Source organism: Leptonotus elevatus, chromosome 5, assembly GCF_054856555.1.
Source record: "Leptonotus elevatus isolate MCC_2025b chromosome 5, RoL_Lele_1.0, whole genome shotgun sequence".
Classification (NCBI taxonomy): domain Eukaryota; kingdom Metazoa; phylum Chordata; class Actinopteri; order Syngnathiformes; family Syngnathidae; genus Leptonotus; species Leptonotus elevatus.
Window position 1 is genome coordinate 13,354,739 of NC_141243.1, and position 20,424 is coordinate 13,375,162.

The window sequence follows — 20,424 nt, forward strand, 5'->3', positions numbered from 1 at the left end:
GGTCCTACACTGCCACCTAGTGTTAAAAAATATGCTGCAACACACCACTCTAGCAGCATCTGAACTTCCCTCTTGTTTACAAAATGTTTCAGTTGGTGTTTTACCATCCAATGTGTGCACCGCAGGACACTGGTATCAGCGTAAGGAAGCGAGTGATTAAGATCCTGAGAGACATCTGTTTGGAGCAGCCGACCTTCAGTAAAATCACAGAGATGTGCGTCAGAATGATTCGCAGGGTTAATGATGAGGAGGGAATCAAGGTATGCTCACTGCATTGTTTTGTGGCGTGAACATACTTTTGGAACTAAATATATGTAAATCATACTTGATGGGGTTTTTTTTCATAGAAATTAGTGAATGAAACGTTTCAGAAGTTATGGTTCACACCGACTCCGGCCCACGACAAGGAGACCATGACCAGAAAGATCCTCAACATCACAGATGTAGTCGCAGCCTGTCGAGACACCGGCTATGACTGGTTTGAGCAGCTTCTTTCCAATGTAAGTGTTATGATAATAGCCTAGCGCGTTGCAAAGCCACTGTTGACGTTAAGTACAATGCCACCTTTTCCTTTTGGGGTTAGCTTCTCAAATCCGAGGAGGATGCGGCGTATAAACCTGCCAAAAAGGCCTGCGTTCAGCTGGTGGACAATCTTGTGGAACATATCTTAAAATACGAAGAGTCTCTCGCAGGTAAGTAAGCTAGTTAGGCTGTAAAATGATTTTTGTTTTTTTGTTTTTTATTCAGCGTTTGTTTATCCAGGTAAGAATGAGAACAGTTTCTTATTTGCACTGCCAGGCTGACCATGATGATGCCTTGAAAGGGGGAGGGACTTTCAAAACAAACGCGGGGCCAAGCTGCCAGCTTCATAAATGCTTTTAATAAGTGTATTTCACCATTTAAGACAGACATTAATATGAATGTCAATACTGTCTTTCCTTTTTCTCATGCAGAGAACAAGGGTGTGAACTCTACCCGCTTAGTGGCCTGCATCACTACCTTGTACCTGTTCAGTAAGATCAGGGCCCAACTCATGGTTAAACACGCCATGACCATGCAGCCTTACCTAACCACCAAGTGTAACGTAAGTGCCCCGTTTGTCTTAATATGTTTTTCTCTGCATATTAGCTTGCTTTATTCGTTGTGAGAATGTATTGCGCTTGTGTTTTCCGCAGACTGCCAATGACTTCATGGTCATTTGCAACGTGGCGAAGATGTTGGAGCTGGTTGTGCCTCTGATGGAGCACCCCAGCGAGACATTCCTTGCCACCATAGAGGAGGACCTCATGAAACTCATCTTCAAATTCGGCATGACGGTAACGAGACCTTTATGGAACCCTGCCACATAGTTTACGGGTGCATCTAAAAAATATAATTTACATTGTGAAAAGTTGAATATGTTTTCTCTCATTTGAGAGTGCAATGGCTTATTTTATAGATTCTTAACTGGGGTACACATAAGCATTTTGGCATGGTTGTCAAATGAGGACCTGAGATTGTTTAGCTAATTTTTTCCCCCAACCCACCAACCTCATGGATGAAGTTGAAGACTTTAGGCACATTTGGGCAAGGTTTACTGTTATAACGTGTAGATATGTCTGCGTAATATAACAAAATAAACTTTTTCCTGTATTTATTTATTTCTCTTCCCGGTTTTATTTCCTAATTACAAAATCTTTCACCGGGGCGACACAATGAGAGCTTATTAAAACCATACAATACAATTTCCTATTTTATAAAAATACATTCATATTAAACTCAACTGAATTGCATGGCTCATGTTAAAAATGTATTGCCCACCTCTGACTTGCAGTATGTCTGTGAGCAGCTAGGTTACTTAGCACAGTTCTCTGGGGCAGCCAAACGCTGTCCACTTTTTTTGCAGCACGGACTTCATAAGGACATATTTTGTTAGATAACTATTGAAGCCAGCAGCCCTCCTGCACACGTTAGGCCAACTGAAATGAATGAAGAATGTATGATTGTGAATGCAGCGTTCGCTAGTAAAGTCAGCTGCCACAAAAGACTTCTAATGCAACCCTCCGTGACGGTTAACTTTGGTGTGGCCTGTACAAATAACGTTGATCGATACTTTATCGGAAAGGTTTTTCCTTTTATCTTAAAATTGTTGGAGTAAATAATTAACTGTTTTTGTTACCAATTATGTGAAATTGGATAATTGTTGTGGCACAGTGATCTTGACATAATTAACATGCATTATCGCAATTGGACAGTAGAGTCCAAATTTCTACCTTCTCGGCAAATGAACCAGAACTATGTTCCACTTTTCTATAGGTGGTCCAGCACTGTGTCAGCTGTCTGGGTGCTGTTGTCAACAAAGTGACACACAATTACAAATTTGTCTGGGCTTGCTTCAACAAATTCTATGGTGAGATACACAATTCTCCATGTCTAATACTTCAACTTTACTGCACTTCTTAGCTCACCTTTGCTGCTTTTTTTTCCCTTTAACCTCCAGGTGCACTTATCAGGCTGAAAACCCAGCATCAAGAGGATCCAAACGGCACAACATTAACAGCAAACAAGCCTGTTATACTGCGATCGCTGTTTACTGTTGGTGCCCTGGGTCGACACTTTGATTTTGACCTGGAGGAGTTCAAAGGCCCTGCCAAGGTAACAGATCAAGAATTGTAGGAATAGCCTTATCACACGCCCCGGTAGAGCCATTTTAGAGTGAGGCAGTGTAGTGTGGGGGAAGGATATTTAAGGTGCCCACTAATTGATTCGGGATTCGTCCACAGGAAGCCTTTGATTTGTTATGCACTCGCTCCTTCAACATGATGGTTCAGGTTGGCTCCTGGAGGTGTAATGTTCACATGTCTATTGTCTAAATACAGTGGATTTGTCCCGTCATTGTTGACTTGATACATGGGACATGGCAACATTGTAAAAATGTATGTTTTTTTGTACAGACAATTATCAAAGAAAAGGTTCTGGAGCTTCTTCTATACTTCACCAAGCATGAGGACGAGGAAGTCAAGACCAAAGCTATCATTGGCTTAGGTAAGTGTAAAAACCTGTAGATATTAACTTGTGCTTAGGTTTCTCCATTTTCAACAATCCTGAAATGCCAGCGTTTGATGTTATGAACAGGAAGCAGGCATACTCATTTACCGTAGTGCTTCCTGTTTTTGATATGTTTTACATTTATGACTTACAAGTCATTTTCATACAAAAAATATCTGTAATTATGACTTTACTACTGGATTAGTGTAGGTTAGTGATAGACTGCGCCACATTCCCGACTTTTGGGTGACATTGCCACTGTAAGAACGAAACTGTCATAGACCAACGGTCCCCTGTCTATACAAGTGCATCTCAATAAACGTAAAATATAATGGAAAAGTTTAATTATTTTAGTGGTTAAAATAAATTCTAAAAGTGAAACTCATGTAGATTCACTACACACAATGTGTGAAATATTTAGTAATTTTATTTGAATCATTTAAATGATTATAAATTAGATTTACAAAACCCCAAATTCACCATCTCAAGTAATGTAAATATTACATCGGGAAAAAATCTGATTGTTTTTCTTTCTTTCGATTACGAACTTTCATAAGATATTCAAGTTCAAGGAACTTTGAGTCTGTCCTGACAAAATGTTGTTTCCCCGCACCGTTCAGGCTTCCTCGTGATCATGCATCCCAGCCAAATGTTTGTGCCCGAAGTGAAGTCCTTGTACAACGGCATCCTGGCTGACAGTGCCTCGTCCATCAACCTCAAAATCCACATCCTCAAAAACCTCCAAACGTACCTGCAGGAGGAGGACACAAGGATGCAGGAAGCTGACCGAGAATGTATGTTCCACGGCCCAATCAAACGCATCATCCGCTACATATCAGTGTTTGATTTTCTCATGTGAGTGAAAAATGTTGTCTTTGCAGGGAAAAAGCTTTCCAAACAGGAAGATCTAAAGGAGATGGGGGACATCTCCTCAGGAATGAGCAGCTCCATCATGCAGCTTTACCTCAAGCAGGTTTTGGAGGCCTTCTTCCACACGCAGTCCAGTGTACGGCACTTTGCGCTCAACGTCATCGCACTCACTTTAAATCAGGGCCTCATCCATCCGGTGCAGGTAATCTGCTTATTAAGATTTGTTCGCTTGTCACATAAATATTGTAAAACTTAAGTGAAGAACACTTTTAATCCAATTTTTTTGTCAGTGTGTGCCGTATTTGATTGCCATGGGAACCGATCCGGAGCCCAGCATGAGGAACAAAGCTGATCAGCAACTGGTGGAAATCGACAAGAAGTACACGGGATTCATCCATGTGAGTTGGCATTACAGTCAGGCTCTTTTTCTGTATCTTAATTTCCTCCTCCTATTCCATGAGATCTGTTGTTGCAATCAACCGCATTGCCACACAACCACCTTTACATAAAACTTATCTGTAAACATGACATTTCCGATGGCCCTGTTTGTGTCTGATTAACTGATTGCTTTTCATTTCTCTTTCCTGTATTCTGTACAGATGAAGGCCGTGGCTGGGATGAAGATGTCATTCAATCTGCAGCAGTCCATCGAGATTTCTCGGAAGACCATCGTACGAGGTTTCAGGCAGGACGAAACCAATTCGGCGCTCTGCTCCCATCTTTTCTCCATGATCCGCACCAACCGGCAACACCGGAGGGCCTTCCTCATCTCGCTGCTGAACCTCTTCGACGACAGCGCGGTGAGTCATGGCAACCTGCAAATTTAAACCTAAGCAGCATGAGCTTTTTTAACGCCATCTTATCTCCTTTTCAATGCGCAGAGGACAGAGGTGAACATGTTGCTGTTCATAGCAGACAACCTCGCCTACTTTCCATACCAGAGCCAGGAGGAACCTCTTTTCATCATGCACCACATAGACATCTGCTTGTCAGTTTCTGGCAGCAATCTTCTTCAGACCTTTACGGAGGTAAGCAAGCTCGGCCAAATAAAGTGGACACGTCTATTAAAGACGTACAGTACAACGTCTAAAAATGTGCAATTTGTAGTCCTTTCCAAATTTTCTGCCTCAAAAGGCCAACAAAACTTGGCCAATCTTTGCTTTTGCTTTTTGGCCAGTGATGGCAACATTTAAATGTGTCTTGTTAAAAGCTCGCATCTCACTGAGCGGCACAGGCTTGCGAGGGTACGTGCACATAGAACGAGGGTTGCTTTTTTGGCCGGCTTTGTTCAATGCTGCAAAACGTTTCAAAGCCACTTGTCACACTCTCTCATACCCTCGTTATGTTCTCAACCCGTTTTTCTTGTCACAGAGAGAATTTTGAATATGCTAGAAAAAGGTGTTGTGCTTGCGATAACTAAAACACTTGCACTGTTTTTTAAAATTTATTTAACCTTCATGTGAAACATTTAGCTTTGTTTCACAAGTACGTATAATTTAAAAGTTTTTTTTTTTTTTCTCTGTAGTGTATATTGTAATGAACTGGATTATGTGTTTTATGCGGCTCAGTGGTAGAGTGGTCGTCTTCCAACCCAGCGGTTGTGGGTTTGATCCCATGCCACTGTGACCATGTTGAAGTATCCTTGAGCTTGACCCCCAGTTGCTCCTGAAACTGTGTCATCAGTAGTCAAATGTAAGGCGCTTTGGGGTGCCTTGTAAGGTAGAAAAGCACTAGCGGTATATAAAATGAAGTGCCATTTACCAAGACTAAAAGACATTTATTTGTATTTTATGCTGGTCCTCACTTTACATGTTTCAAACATGACAACTGATAATGATGAAAAGTCACATTGTGGTTGTGTGTTCTTTCCTCCATTCAGCTTCTGTTAAAAGAGCCAAGGCGGAAGGAAAAGGTGAAGGAGTGGAAGAGCACGTCAGACGGTGAGAATGATGAGGAAAGAATGAACTGCAACTCCCCTGGGATTAACGAGGGGCATAACAGTGAAGACGACGATGTGGTACGGCGGCCCAAAAAGCCCAGAAAACCAGTAGAGGACTCAAATGAGTCAGAATCGGACCTCGACGATTTGAACGTGGATGATACAGACAGGGTCATGAGGCGCCTCCCAGACAATCCTGCTAGCCTCTTGGATTTTGCTAACTCTGTTCAAGGCATCTTATTGCTGCTGGTGCTCAAACAGCATCTGAAGAACCAATATGGATTCTCAGACGGGTATGCACTTAGAGACTTCTGCCGGTTCTGATGTGACAAATGCGCTGTTTGTAACCTTCCCTGTGATTTTGCTTTGACCACAGCAAAATTCAAAAGTACTCTCCAACGGAGTCAGCTAAGGTGTACGACAAGGCGGTGAACCGAAAAGTCAACGTTTACTTCCACCCACGACAAACCCTTGACTTCATCTTCAACAACATGGCGCGTGCTACGCTGACAGAAGATGTCAAGAGGCGAATCGTCAAACAGTACCTCGATGTAAGTGATGATGGGAGTAATATATATTATTAACTTAAAATTCTTACTCTACAGAAAATTAACAATTATGTACTATATGAAATAAAACGGAGTTTAAAACCAGTTAACAGTACAAAACTAGTTAAGAATTATACAGCTGTGGGAGAGAAAAAAAAGAGCTGTTTTTGTTGTCATTGCTATATTGGTGTATACAAGTAAACCTTCAGTTGTACTAGGCACATAATATGAAGAAGCAAAGGTGGTCTTTTATTTTTTCCCATGGCTGTATATGCTTTAAATCAAATCGTCCTGCAGTGTGCTATAAATAAATAGTTCGCTCAGCCCTTTGTTCGCAAGATATTATTGAATGTCGTGACCTACTCTGTTGCTACATATTGGTACGGTTGTTGCATGGACACCAAACACTCAAGTACCAAATTGTTTTAAACTTATATTTACACTTGAACCACTTCACTTTTATTTTATTATTTATTATTTTATTAAATGCTTTTAGATGTTGTACTTTTATTTATGTGAAGCACATCGATTTACCATGTAAATGAAAAGCGCTATACAAATAAAATTGCCATGCCCCCCCCAAAAAAAAGTGACATTTACATTAAAACGAGATTTTGTCTCCCAATTTCCATTCAAATAAGATAATTGCTACAGCGTTGACTCAAATAGTCTTTTGACATTTGCCCTGGATGTAGTTCAAGATCCTGATGGAACATCTAGACCCGGACGAGGAGGATGAGGAGGGAGAAGCGTCAGCAAGCGCCAACATCCGTAACAAAGCCATAAATGCCCTGCTGGGAAGCTCGGGACCCTTGTTGGGACCCAGTCCACGCAATCAGGCTGGACCAGAGACGGATGACGACTACAGCGACAGTGACGAGCGGACTCCGGGGGTGAGAAACACTTAATTAGTGTCTGGCGGATTCCTCATTTGTCCAAAACCACGACAAGAAATGAGAAAAAAAAAAGCATATTTCTTGACTTACCAAACACCGCATAGTTGTTGGTATTTATCTTGATAAATGGCTTTAATACTTCACAAATGCAAATGTGGTTATCTAATTTCCCCAAACTTTATTTCCAGGTTCTAATGCTGCATTCCAGAAAAGTGGGATGTTGAATTATTTTTTTTTAGATTGAATGAGTTGCGACCTCAGTGTTTTTCTGGTGAAAATAAACAACAAAGATGGTTGGTTGTTATACATTTTGATTTATTTACAGTATGTACTGTAAATAAAGGAATATCTTATAAGCATTTCACTGAATAACTTCATGGCGGACATAGCGCCATATTTACTTTGTGTTATGTTACATAACTAAATTAATGTAATCATTTCAAAAAATAGGTAAACAAATATGTCTTTATAATCTAGTAAATTATGTTTTACTATTCAGGGTCTGTGTCGAACTCGGGCTCACCAGTTTCAAGAAACGTCAGATTGAATGAACACACTGAAGTCGGGATAAATATTTTGGCTCTGACTTCATTTCTATGTGGGATTGTTTCAGAAGTGTGAGAAGAAGAAAAGTCAGTAGTCTGTGACAAACAGTTACTGATGTATGAGGGTATTTCAAGAGTTGACAGTTTATGATTATTTTTCAGTAGTTCTGTGAGAGTTTTGGTAGTGAATGTGAGCAAATATTCTTTCAGTAGTGACTGAGAGCGTTTTAAGTGAATGAATTGTTCACTTGTTTGTAAGAGAGCTCTTCAGTAGTGTGTGTGGTTGTTTATTTTTTTCAATCATTTGTGAAAAGTTTCATTAGTCTGAGTGAATAATTACTCATTTTGAGTGCAGGGCGTGCATTTCAAAGTAAAATGTATGTTGACCAGTTTTAAAGGGTAAAATGGCTAACTTGATGCAACAAATAATAAACTATTACAAGATGTCCCTTTTATCTTTCCCACAATCATAATGTTTGCTTAATTGTGTCATCATTCTCACCCACCCCCACCCCTCCCTCTATAGTCTTCTCGGCGGTCGAGACGAGCGGTCGACCCATCGGACCCGGGCCGAATGAGCGAGACGGTGGAAGTGATGGATGTGATCGCCCTGTGCTGCCCCAAGTACAAGGACCGGCCGCAAATTGCCCGCGTGGTGCACAAGACTCCCAGCGGCTACACTATCCATTGGATGGCCGGCTCCTACTCGGGGCCATGGGCCGAGGCCAAAAAGCGCGACGGTCGCAAACTGGTGCCTTGGGTGGACACTATCAAGGAGTCGGACGTTATTTACAAGAAGATTTCCTTGACCAGCAACCACAAACTTAGCAACAAAATAGTACAGACTTTACGCTCGCTGTATGCAGCACGGGAAGGAGGAGCGAGCTAATGGCTCCTGTGCTTTTTTGTTGTTGTTATTGTTGTTTTTGTTTCTCAAATTCCTCCTACCCACTCCCCTGCCGCCACCATCAACACGGCCAAACTTCACTGGATTCTCACACTTTCTCTTCCTCATTTTTGTAAGAAAAACACAAGACACTACATACTTTTACATGAGTTATTCTTTCAAGAAAAAGACTTTATTATTGTTATTATTATTATTATTATATGAGAGGAACTGCTCATGATTGTGTGTATGTGTACACGTACAGAGAGGATATAGGATCCAGAAGGCATATTGAAAGGAAATAATAGGCTCCGAAGGCTTTTACCAGAAGAGACCTGGAGGGGGGGGGGGGGGGGGGGGTGTTTGGTCAACATTGTCGTGGGAGCTCCTTTGCTGTTGTGCAGCCAATTCTAGTCGCTCGTTTCTACTCCCACTGTATCATAGTTTAACACAAACGGAAAAATTAAACAATGTTTATATCTCTGAAGACAAAACTGTAAAAAAATAAACAAAAACAAAAAAAGGAATAAAACCTTAAGTGAATGTTGGAAATTAGTCTTTTTGATGTTCTTATTAAAGTGTTTTTTGGAGTTTATTATATTACTAGCACCTAATGGTTTTTCTCTTCAAGCTTTTAGATATTTGAAAGAAAAAGAAACAAAAAAAAAAGGAGAGAAATAATTTTTATTTTTGTTCACTTTTATTTGTCCATGCTGTACAATGGCAGAGTCCTTTGGATATAATTTATTCTATTTCGAACTACGCATGCAGTATATATGTGGCCTATTGCAGAAGGATATTTTGTAAATGTAGATTTTTGTTGTCTTAGGTCACCTTAGTAACAAGAGGAAAAGGGGATTCATAACCTTTTTTTTGGTGGAACAAATACTGCAATAAATTTTCTACTTCTCTTTGTCATTTGTCTTCTCAAAGTGTCAAAACAATTTCCAACCCCATTTAATGAATGTGTGTTGAGTGAGTGCTGAACCACAATGTCTTATTTTCATTGTTTATTTTTTTTATTATTTAGAAAAGGTTTTATTGCAGTGCTGTTATTTTTTCCCTTTATCATGATCAACCGAGTTTGCGTTTGTGGAATTTTGGATGGATATGAGTCGTTACAGAGCTTCAGGCGCCGCGCTGCCGCCATCTGCCGGTCAATATGAGAAATGTGCTATATTCCATTTTCGCTGTAGATATAAAAATTACTCTTCAAATTATTAGATTTTTCTTGGTCGTTACAGAACTTGGAGCAAATGAAAGGCTACAACAAAATGTAATAATCGATTTATCCGCATTTTTGTTTTTTTTTCAAATCGGCTTTTATTAAAATCGAATTCCACTCTTTTATTAAAAAACAGGACATTATTTCAGATTGACAGTGTAAAAAAAAAAAGGAAAGAAGAAACCTAAACTAATTATGATTCGGGTACTAGTTTGGTCCATAATATGCCAGAAAATTGGCAAAGATGCTTCGCACACCCTGAACTAGTTGTCAGCCAATCGCAGGGCACAGCATGGATGAACAACCATTCACACTCACAGTCGCACCTGGGGTCAATTTAGAGTGTTTCATTAACATACCATGCATGTTTTTGGAATGTGGGAGGAAAACCACACAGGCACGGGGAGAACGTGTAAACTCCACACAGGAAGGCCAGAACCCGGAATCAAACATGCAACCTCTAAACTGTAAGGGGCGAACGTGCTGACCAGTCGTCCACCGTGCCGCCCCCTAAAGGTATAGATTTTTGAGGGGGAAAAAGTTTTGCCAAATTTTTATTTATGACATTTCGGCCCAACCACAGAGATATGAATCGATCTTAATGATGACTAAATTGCAAAAAGTGTGAGTGAATGTGAGTGAAAGCTTGCTGATAGCCTACTGTGCGATTGGCTGGCTAGTCCAGGAAGTTCCTCACCTTTCGCACCAAAATCAGATGGCTCCGGAGGGATACTAAATCCTGCCCTGCAGTTTTTCCAAGAGCCTTCCTGCACTCCTTCCAACTGCCTTTAGAGGGCAGCACACACCACTGTGATGATTTACGTAATGGATTTCTCAATCGCTGCTGATGGATTCCTCTGGGCCGCATACTTTTTTGTATGCGATAAATCAAGAGGATATTTTTTTTAAATCCTTATTCAAATGGTAAATAACGACACTTACTGGTAAAACATAATTGTCCCATTTAAAATGCCACATTGGTTTGTAATAAAAGTGAAGATAAAGGAAAATGTTTGACATGTCTGCCAATGCACATAAAAAGTTTTGTAAGCACACATGGGAGAATTTTGCACAGTTCTTAGGATGTGACTTAAGAACACAGTGAAATAGTGGTTAGCAAGTCTGACTTATCGTTGTGGGGTTCTGGGTTGGAAGCTGTGCATCAGCCTTCCTGTTTGGCGTTTACAGGTCCTTCCTGTGCTTATGTAGATTTTCTGCGGCTGCTCCAATTTCTTCACACAATCCAGAAACATACGTGCTATAGATATGTTAATTGAAGACTAAATTGTTAATACGAGTGAAAGTGAACATTACATTTTTACAAGTCAATAGCACCCATGTTATTTACATGTCATTTAAACCTATTACATACTGTGTAGATAATGCTGCATTCGAGGATGGTCGGAAGTCGGACTTTTCCGAGTTCAAACCAGGGAAGTGTGTACGGGAACGCCCCCTTGAACTTGCGACGTCGGGAAGAAAAAAAAGTACGCCGACTTCACGACGGACTATAATGTGACGTCACTCTACAATGGCGACCCCTTTGGAAACACAGACCGTGAATGGTACAACACAATTTACTCGAGTATAAAACTAGATAGCTTTCTTCATTCATAAATATTCACCCTAACTCCACGTAATACAACGTACGTGATCTCCCTGCATGAAATTAAAGGGTGAACTACTCAAATGTATGAAATGCATATGAAATAAGTTTTTTTTTTTTTTTAATAAGTAAATGAAGCATAATTGGGAGATGGCAAGTTTGCTGGAGGTCAAAATGAGTTTTGAGGTCCAAAATATAAAATAATTTCTCACTATCCATATCCGCCATTTTGGTTGTTTACTTTCTCCTCGAATGCTTTTAGGTCAGAACTGGGGGGAAAACAACTCGGCTATATCCGACTTCCGACCATCCTCGAATGCAGCATAAGTTTGCCATTTCCTTTTTTCAGTAAAGAAAAATAACTTGCTGTAAAAAAGACACCTAAAACGTATCATCAAAGAAGACAAGATGACCGCCATAATGCTAATTTGTGTAGCATTTCTGTTCATCATTTCATTTCAAATTGAAATACTTTTATTGTATAGCCTCCTGTCTATTTTGAGGCGCCCGTATTTCTTGGGGGAAACGGGAGGTGGCCTGACCCTCAAACTTGACCTTGCGTCAACACAGGAAATGTGTGAAAGTGTGTGTCAGGGATTGGCGGAACATTCAAAAAGTGTGTGAGAAAGGTTTTAGACATATGTAATGAGGTGACGGGCGCCCTTGGGAAGCGGCAAAGAAAAAAAAGTGATGGATAACTTCCACCCTGTGTGTGTTTTAAGAGCTATGCCGACCTTTACATGTTTACAGCCAGACAGGTGGCATCCATGTAAGATCCGTGTGTGTGTGTGTGTGTGTGTGTGTGTGTGTGTGTGTGTGTGTGTGTGTGTGTGTGTGTGTGTGTGTGTGTGTGTGTGTGTGTGTGTGTGTGTGTGTGTGTGTAAAATTGATTCTGTCATCATGCACCGCTGCATTCCAAGACATGCGCCATCAATTCTTAATGCACTGCGTGCTCTCAACAGGGGCAAGTCAAGAGGTTCCGACCCTGCACTGACTGTGGGCGTTATAAATCAACATGCCTGTAAGATGTCGACTTCCACTTTTAATTTCTGACATTGTTTGCGTGCATCATTTAGGAATGGCAGCCATTTAATGTTGAGAAACGTTGTGAACCTTGTTGTCTCTCATTTGCTGTTTGTAGCTCTGCATTTGTTCACTAGTCTTTATTTTGTTTATTTATTTTTTGCTGTATTGGGGTTACATCAGGCCACAATTGGTCATTGAAGACTTTTTTTGTTTTGGCCTTCAAATAAATAAAATTCTGTCTGAAGAATATTTTCTTTCCATTTTCTTTTCTTGAAGTAAAAGCTCCTGCATTGCCTGCTAGTTTGGCCATATAATCTTTTTTTTGCTTTGCTTTTTATATCTGCTGTTGAAGACTTTTTCATGGAGCCCCTCTACATCCGTAAAAAAAAAAAAAAGGCAGCAAGACCAACAAACAAGCAGCACTTGAAGTGAAGGCTCATTTATATTTTTTTACCAATCCGTCCCAATACTTTTGAACCCCTGAAAATGAAAATATTCTGTATAAATTATTGTCTTCTCCCAACCCAGCTGAGTGTTTTTGGTGAGGGGGGAAAGACCAAAATGAAGGCAGCAAGACTGGGCAAACATCACCTAAAGTTGAAGGCTAAGTTGTATTTACAGTTTTACTGCTTTGTCCAAAAGCACTTTCCACTTTACAATAAATACCATCTGCTCTAAACCCAATCGAGTATGGTTTTTTTTTTCATCAAGAGGCTAAACTGAAGGCAGCAAGTCACAACCAAGCAGCTCCTGAAGTTAAGGCTGACGTTATATTCGCAATCACAAACTACTTTTGAACCACTGAAAATAGTCACCTTGATAAAAAAAAAAAATCCGACCTCAACCCAATTGAGTGTTTTTTTTGTTTGTCTTTGAGTTGATGTCAAAACGACACACTTTTCTTAACGCAGGCGGGGCTTCCCGTCACGTTGGCATGTAATACCTTCCGCAGATGCGGAAAAAAACTAAAGTGGTTCAGCAGTCGTTTTGCAATGGCATTTCCATTTGCTTTTCCGCCACTGAGTGTCCACGTCGACGTTGTGACGCAACTGCTAATCAGATGCAGATATGAGCCTTTTTCACTGCATGCAAACCCCAAAACACACACACACACAGTGGTGCACTCATTGAAAACACAAGCACAAGAAATAAAGACTATTCCCAGCTCTTTAGGTTTTGACTTCACATTCAACAAGTATTTGTGGCTACAAACCCGCAGCACAGCAGCAAAACAAAACGACAACATCCGTTCTTGGACTTGGGAAAAATAACAGATATTTACAAATCAATTTGAACATTCGTCTTTAAATAATGTAGATCATCAATAGATTTTCAATGAATAATTAAATGTTGTTGTTTTTTTTAATCATGATGTAATCAAACCCTTAGTTTCATAATTAACATGATCACAAATTACAAAAATAATGTTGACAGTTCTATATTAATAATTCAGTACAATAAATTCAAATGTCAAGGTAATAAGGTTTGAGTACTTTTTACAATTTTCAGTTTTCACAATATAATTATTTTTTACTGTAATAAAATAACTGGTTAACGGACATGGGCTCCTGACATTGGATCAATTGACAATGTTGTTTTCACAATTTGATCAATAAAAAATTGAATATCTTCACAATTGTAAAAAATAAAATTAATTGTGTAGGTTAAGGTAAAAGAAATGCTGAAATGGAAATAAAATTAAAGTAATGAAAATTATAAAACACAAAAATGCAATTTTGTACTACGATGAGAGAGTATCCTGACAACAACAGAAATCATGATGATGAAAAGAAACGTATAAATATCATGGCGCTAAAATTCTGTAAATGAAACTGACTTCACAAATATGTTACATTTTCCCGAGAACCGTAGTAATACGATAAAACACAAAAAGTTAAAAAAAAATACAGGTACAATAAAAGCATCATCATCCGACGATTTTGTCAGAATTAAACTTTTTTGGTGTAATTTCAATTATAAAACAAATGGTGCAGGTTAAATTATATTGAATCTTATATATATATATATATATAGATATATATATATATTATTGAATAAAATAAAATAAAAAGCCATGTGATGCGAGTGTTCTTGTTTCATATGTCCTCATGCGAAACTAATGTTCGACGACGTTTCTGCTACGCCCGAAAATACAAACGGACTCCCACAAAGCCAAACCGCGGAAATATTTTCTTCTCCGAACGTCGTGACATGCAGTCAAACAGGTATTATTTACACCGTTCCATTTCGTTGCTAAATGTTTTGTATTTGAGGTTATGTGACGGTCCACTGCGACAAATATGTTTGAAAGCTATTTTTGTTTTTATGACGTCAATATTTACCGTTGTGTCGCCTTAACTATTAGCTAGTGCAGGTGTACTTTATGTGGCTAGCTTTCGATGACTTTACTTCCAGGTTTGTGTGTGTGCGCGCCTTATTTAAATGTTATTTATTTATTTATTATTATCATTGACAATATATATATATAGAATACAAAAAGCTGTCATTCTAATTGACATGCTTTTCATATACTTTGCAACAATATTCTTAGTATTCGTAATTGTAATAAAGTGGCAAGATATAGTATGACATACTTTCTGTAACAACAAAGAAAAAAACATACAAAAAATAATTTTAAAAGAATAAATACTATACTGCACTACTAATTCACAATGTTGCAAACAATATTAGTGAAACTGTATTGATCAACATGTTTTATTTGTTATTAAACGAAGAGAGCTTAATCAAATAATTTGTATAAATAAAATAATTTTAATAGCGGAGTTGAATTGAGAAATTTACACTTTTACGCAGCATTTTTGGACTTGTTGGAGAGAAACTTTCCCAACAAAGCATACAAACAATGTTGCACAGTTTTTGTCGTTAGATTAATAAATAGTGATTTTTCTTTCATCCGATGACTAATATTGTATTTTTTTAATGCAGTTTTTAAAAACTTTTTTTATTTGACTTCTTTGGGGCCAAGCGCTCCCTTGATGACATCACAGCAGCTTCCTGTACGTGCTGCTTGCTTCTTCTTCTTTTTAACAGCAGACAGATGACTATGTATTATTATATATTTATTTATACTTTTGAATTTTCACAGTGTGGGGAATCCAGCCAGATGTCCAAAAAAATACAACAAAAATCGTGTGTGTGTGTCTGTCTCAATATGTTAGAGATTAGATGTAGCCATCTTTTTTTTTTTTTTTTCTATAAGATGATCCAACTGCCTTTACTATCTCCCCTGAGCAAAATGTTACAATGCACAGCTGCACACATAGAACACAAATACAACTTTTGTGAAATAATACAATAGTCAGAAAATAATGCAATAAAACAAATAGTTTGGCTGCCGAAGCGGTTCATCTGGGTCTCGTAGTGACAGCCGCGTTCCTGCCCGCAAATATTTTCTAAGACCTCGTCAGTATAATTTAGGAAGTTGGGCCCTGGAACCGATGAATTAGATATTTACATGCATTATTGAGTTAGTGTTGTCCTGGTAAAAGGTTGATGAGGCGTGGCATGAGGGTCAATGATGTGCTAATCTGTGTGAGAAAGCGTTCACTTTCCGACATGTGGCATCACTTATGTGAATGAAGGCAAGGCCAAGCAAACATGTCCTGTTATTGCGGCGCGCCCGCCGCATCGCAACGCACACGATGCATCGTGTGTGTGCGTGTCCGACACATACGACCAACCGTCCTCGCATGTATCAGGTTTCCGTCCGCGCCGTCTCCGCCCCGGCCGGGGGGTCACCGGGGCCCTGCCGGGGGGGGGTCAACCGAAGGTGGTTGTGGACGAGGAAAGGTCGCGGCGGGGTTTGCAAGCGTGTGATGTTTGCTCCCTGTTTTTGCTCCGTGAGTCATTCAATGTCTTGGCCGTGGGATCCATTTGAGTACGTTTCACCCTCCAGGAGGTGAAACAGATGTCTGACAGGGAACTGGCAGCTCGTAAATACTTTGTACCCGAAGAGATATTTTTACAATCTTACGCAATTTTCTCTTTTATTAGTTTCAGTGGTTATCCGGCGTTTTCATTGACTTGAGGAGTGCCTAAAATTAAGTACACCCGCACAATCTAATACGATCCAATAGAATAGATTAGAATGCTGAGTTTTGATGAGAGTTATTCATTTAGCTACAGTCTGTTCATGATTGTGCTTGTAATTTGCCCGGGACTTTTTTGAATGTTTTGGATCCATCTGAGCTGTAATTAAACGCATCCATCCATCTATCTTTTTCTATAGTTCTTATCCACAGCTCGTCCCAGTTGACTTCGGGCCAGCAAGTAAATAAGGAAGTGAAATCGCATCAACAGCATCATCGTCATCAATCAATCATTAACATAAAAATCGTTTTTTGGAGTGTAAAAGTGTAAAATGCCGTTACTTTGGAAATTCTCATGACAGAATATCACTTTTTTTTTCCTTGTTAAAGTTTGTCCAAAAAAAAAAGGTATGTTATTTCTCTACAAAAAAATAAATCCACACAATTACCATAATCAATTAAGGAACTGCCAATCAGGATTTTATGCTGCTGATTCTGATACTAATCATCCATGAGCGAGATCAGCCGATATCAGTTCCTGTACCGATCGCAAGGATTAGCTTTCCATTTTACCAGCTATTATTTCGACGCCTTCTTAAAATAATCGGCTATGTCATTTTTTTCTGATTTGTCAAGAAACACAAAAAATGGAACCATTTGCAGCATGAGGGGATGATTTAGTCACAAAAAAAAAAGACAGACAATTACTTTTAAGAGGGTGCCGATTATCACAATTGATTAACCTGTCAATGTTGAGGAATTGGATCAAACGAAACATTTCATCCAAATGTCTGTCTTTTTGTTCAGTGTGAAATATGGGGGCCGTAAAATTGAACACAAAAATGATGTACTCACAGGAAGCCGTGACTTTATCAACTATGCGAGTAGCAGCAGATGAATGCGCGGGTTTATTGCACTTTTCTGACTGCCTGTCACTATAGGTTGCTGGCATAGACGCAATTCGGACAACTAATTTATTATTAAATAAATCGATAATTATTTTTGACAAATTTGTCATCGGTTTGAGATCTTGTTTCATTGAAAATTGTCAGTTGTCTGAGAATTTCAGCCTCAACAGTAAATGTTGTCAGATTTCTATTGTCTTCCATGAAAGCAGACTTTTTGTCTTTATTGGGGTGGGGGACGGGAGGGGGGGGGGGGGGTTGTATGCAAACATCTGCATTTACTTTTGACTTTTTATGGACCCGTTTGTGCATGTAATGTTCTATTTATTTTTTATTTTTTATTTTTTATTTTTAGAGCTCAGTATTGTTCATTCGGTAATTTTACCGATTTGACATGTCTCGCCCCCCGGATACTGGGGCCCGCCCGAGGTGCCAGGAGGTCCACCGGAGCGGGGCGGGCACAACACCAAAAATTAATAAATAAATAAATAAATAATGTTCTATTTTTTAACAAAGGGATGTACATTTAGGAATGTTTTTTTATCCAATTGTCAAAATAATCAACAGATGAATCAATTATGAACATAATTGTTAGTTGCAGCCTTATTCAACGCCATAAACGACATCAATACATCATCATCAATGACGTCACGAACATCATCGAGATTACGTAGCCTATGAACTTTTTCAACAGCATGATTAAGGTCACTTATTGCATGGAATTGGTAGCTATATAAATATTTAGTAATATTTAGTAGTACAGTAAATAGTATAAGGGGCTTTTGTACTGTGTGTGTGTGTGTGTGTGTAACGTCCTGTGGATCTTTTGATGTGGTGTATTAATCTCGATCATAGGTGTCAAACTCTGGTCCAAACTGCGGCCCTCCAGGTTTTGGATGTTTCCGTTCTCCAACACAGCTGATATATGATCAGCTCATCAGGAAAGCTCTGCATAAGCCTGTGAACGATCCCGCTGATTGGAATCAGCTTGTGTTGGAAGAGGGGAAACCTCCAAAAGCTGCAGGACTTGCGGCCCTCGAGGACCGGAGTTTGACACCTATGATCTAGATAGTTTATGATGGGTAAGTCCTGTTCCCATTGCATTAAAAGTGTCTGTGTTGGCCGTCCACTTTTGATTTCCCACCATACGTTACCCCCCCCCCCCCCCCCCCCCCCCCACAGATGAAGATGAGAAAACATTTGGGCGACGCCGTCCGAGGACTCGTTGCCTCCAGCGTTTGCAGACCATCGTTAGATTTATGAACACGCGGCTTCAGCGGTATGTGCTCTTTTGGCACGTTCGCTCACTCCTACTGCCTTTTTGGCTCATCGTCCATCATTGTGCTCTGCGTTACATTTCGTACTGTCCTCTATGAATGTCTTCTGTATGGACGTGCATGTGTTTGTGTGTTTTGGAAAAGGCAGAATGGGAATTTTTTTTGGGCACAGATACGGAGAAAGACGCTGATCAAAGAATAGTTTTTTGGGTGAGTGGGTGAGAGATGACGTCGTGTGTCGCGCATTTTAATATTCTTCACTATCTGAAAGTCACAGATGAAATCAAAGAGTAGCACACCAATAAAAATCAAACATAAGAAATAAAATAGTTACTACACGTAAAACGATGAACTCATTCACTGCCGTTGACGGCTATACACGTCAAAATTCATTTAAACTATTTCTATTAGTTGAACTTTTTTTTTCCACTTTTGTTAACAAGAGAATGAAAACCTAGAATTGTATTTATTTATAGTACATTTAGAACAGATGTAAAATTTGTGATTAATTGTGAGTTAACTAGTGAAGTCATGCGATTAATTATGATTACAAATTTTAATCGCCTGACACCCCAAATTTTTAATAATGTTTTCTTTTCTTTTTTTTTATTCATTTAATGCCATTGACGGCTATAAATGTCAAAAATTCATTTAAATTATTTCTATTAGTTTAAAAAAAACACACCCACTTTTGTTAACAAGAGTATGAAAACCTAGATTTTTTTTATTGTACATTTAGAACAGATATAACATTTGTGATTAATCGTGAGTTAACTAGTGAAGTCATGCGATTAATTACAATTAGAAATGTTAATCTGCTGTCGCCCCTAATTTTTAATAATCTTTTTTGTTAATGAATTTATGGCAGTGAATGAGTTAAAAAGAATAAAATTAGATACACATAATAGAGTTGGATGCAGAGTTAATGGTTAAAGAATCTGAACTCTGAAGTGCACATGCAGCCAACGGAGGGAGGCCATAAAAGATTACAGCTAAGATTTCAATTTTTTTTTTCTTGTGTCATCTAGCGTGAATGTAACACAGCATTTTTTTTTAAATGCCAACAGTCAAACATGGTTATTGTGCGATGGTCTGGGGTTGCTTTGTCTCTACAGGGCCTGGACGACTTGCCGTGATTGACAAAACTATGAATACTGCTTTAATGCTTGAATTCAATTGGTGCTGCTGAAGGTGGCCCAACCACCTAATTAGCTTTATTTAGGTTTTCTTCCTTAACAAATAAAATCACCATTTAAAAACTATATTTTACATCTTCTTGAGTTGTCTGTGATATTCATCTCTAAAGTGAAGAAACTGCACGATTACGGATTGAAGGCCAAAACATTAACTTGGCTCATTAATGCTAGGAATGTGGCAGACGAGCACCTGTGAATTTCATATCCATTTTTTTCCTTCGGCGGGTTGGAGGTCTGCTTTGCCTCTTGGGGACACGCGCTCGCTTTCCCACACGGAGCAGCGCAGTGTTTACGGAGGAGATTAGAGCAGTTCCACTCTGTACCTCAGCTTCCAAATGTAGAAACCATGAAAGGAATGCGCCACCACGGCAGCGGTGATGCGCTGAGAGCGTGTGCCGCCTGCATCACATTTCCAACTTTTAGCGGGCC

General features: G+C 39.3%; 1 protein-coding gene across 3 annotated transcripts in view; it reads left to right on the top strand.

Moving 5' to 3' along the window:
• The window catches only part of nipbla (NIPBL cohesin loading factor a), a 33,358-nt gene extending 24,303 nt beyond the window's left edge, over positions 1–9,055 (top strand). For all 3 annotated transcript variants that reach the window (XM_086075838.1, XM_086075839.1, XM_086075840.1), the window contains exons 32-48: positions 126–260; positions 348–500; positions 584–692; positions 954–1,084; positions 1,176–1,316; positions 2,296–2,389; positions 2,480–2,634; positions 2,934–3,024; positions 3,648–3,821; positions 3,909–4,099; positions 4,188–4,295; positions 4,497–4,697; positions 4,779–4,925; positions 5,777–6,129; positions 6,213–6,387; positions 7,080–7,277; positions 8,352–9,055. In XM_086075838.1, the coding sequence (XP_085931964.1) occupies positions 126–260; positions 348–500; positions 584–692; positions 954–1,084; positions 1,176–1,316; positions 2,296–2,389; positions 2,480–2,634; positions 2,934–3,024; positions 3,648–3,821; positions 3,909–4,099; positions 4,188–4,295; positions 4,497–4,697; positions 4,779–4,925; positions 5,777–6,129; positions 6,213–6,387; positions 7,080–7,277; positions 8,352–8,714 (2,919 nt within the window). In that variant the 3' untranslated portion in view covers positions 8,715–9,055. The remainder of the gene's footprint in view (positions 1–125; positions 261–347; positions 501–583; positions 693–953; positions 1,085–1,175; positions 1,317–2,295; positions 2,390–2,479; positions 2,635–2,933; positions 3,025–3,647; positions 3,822–3,908; positions 4,100–4,187; positions 4,296–4,496; positions 4,698–4,778; positions 4,926–5,776; positions 6,130–6,212; positions 6,388–7,079; positions 7,278–8,351) is intronic.
• Positions 9,056–20,424: the final 11,369 nt, after the last annotated feature.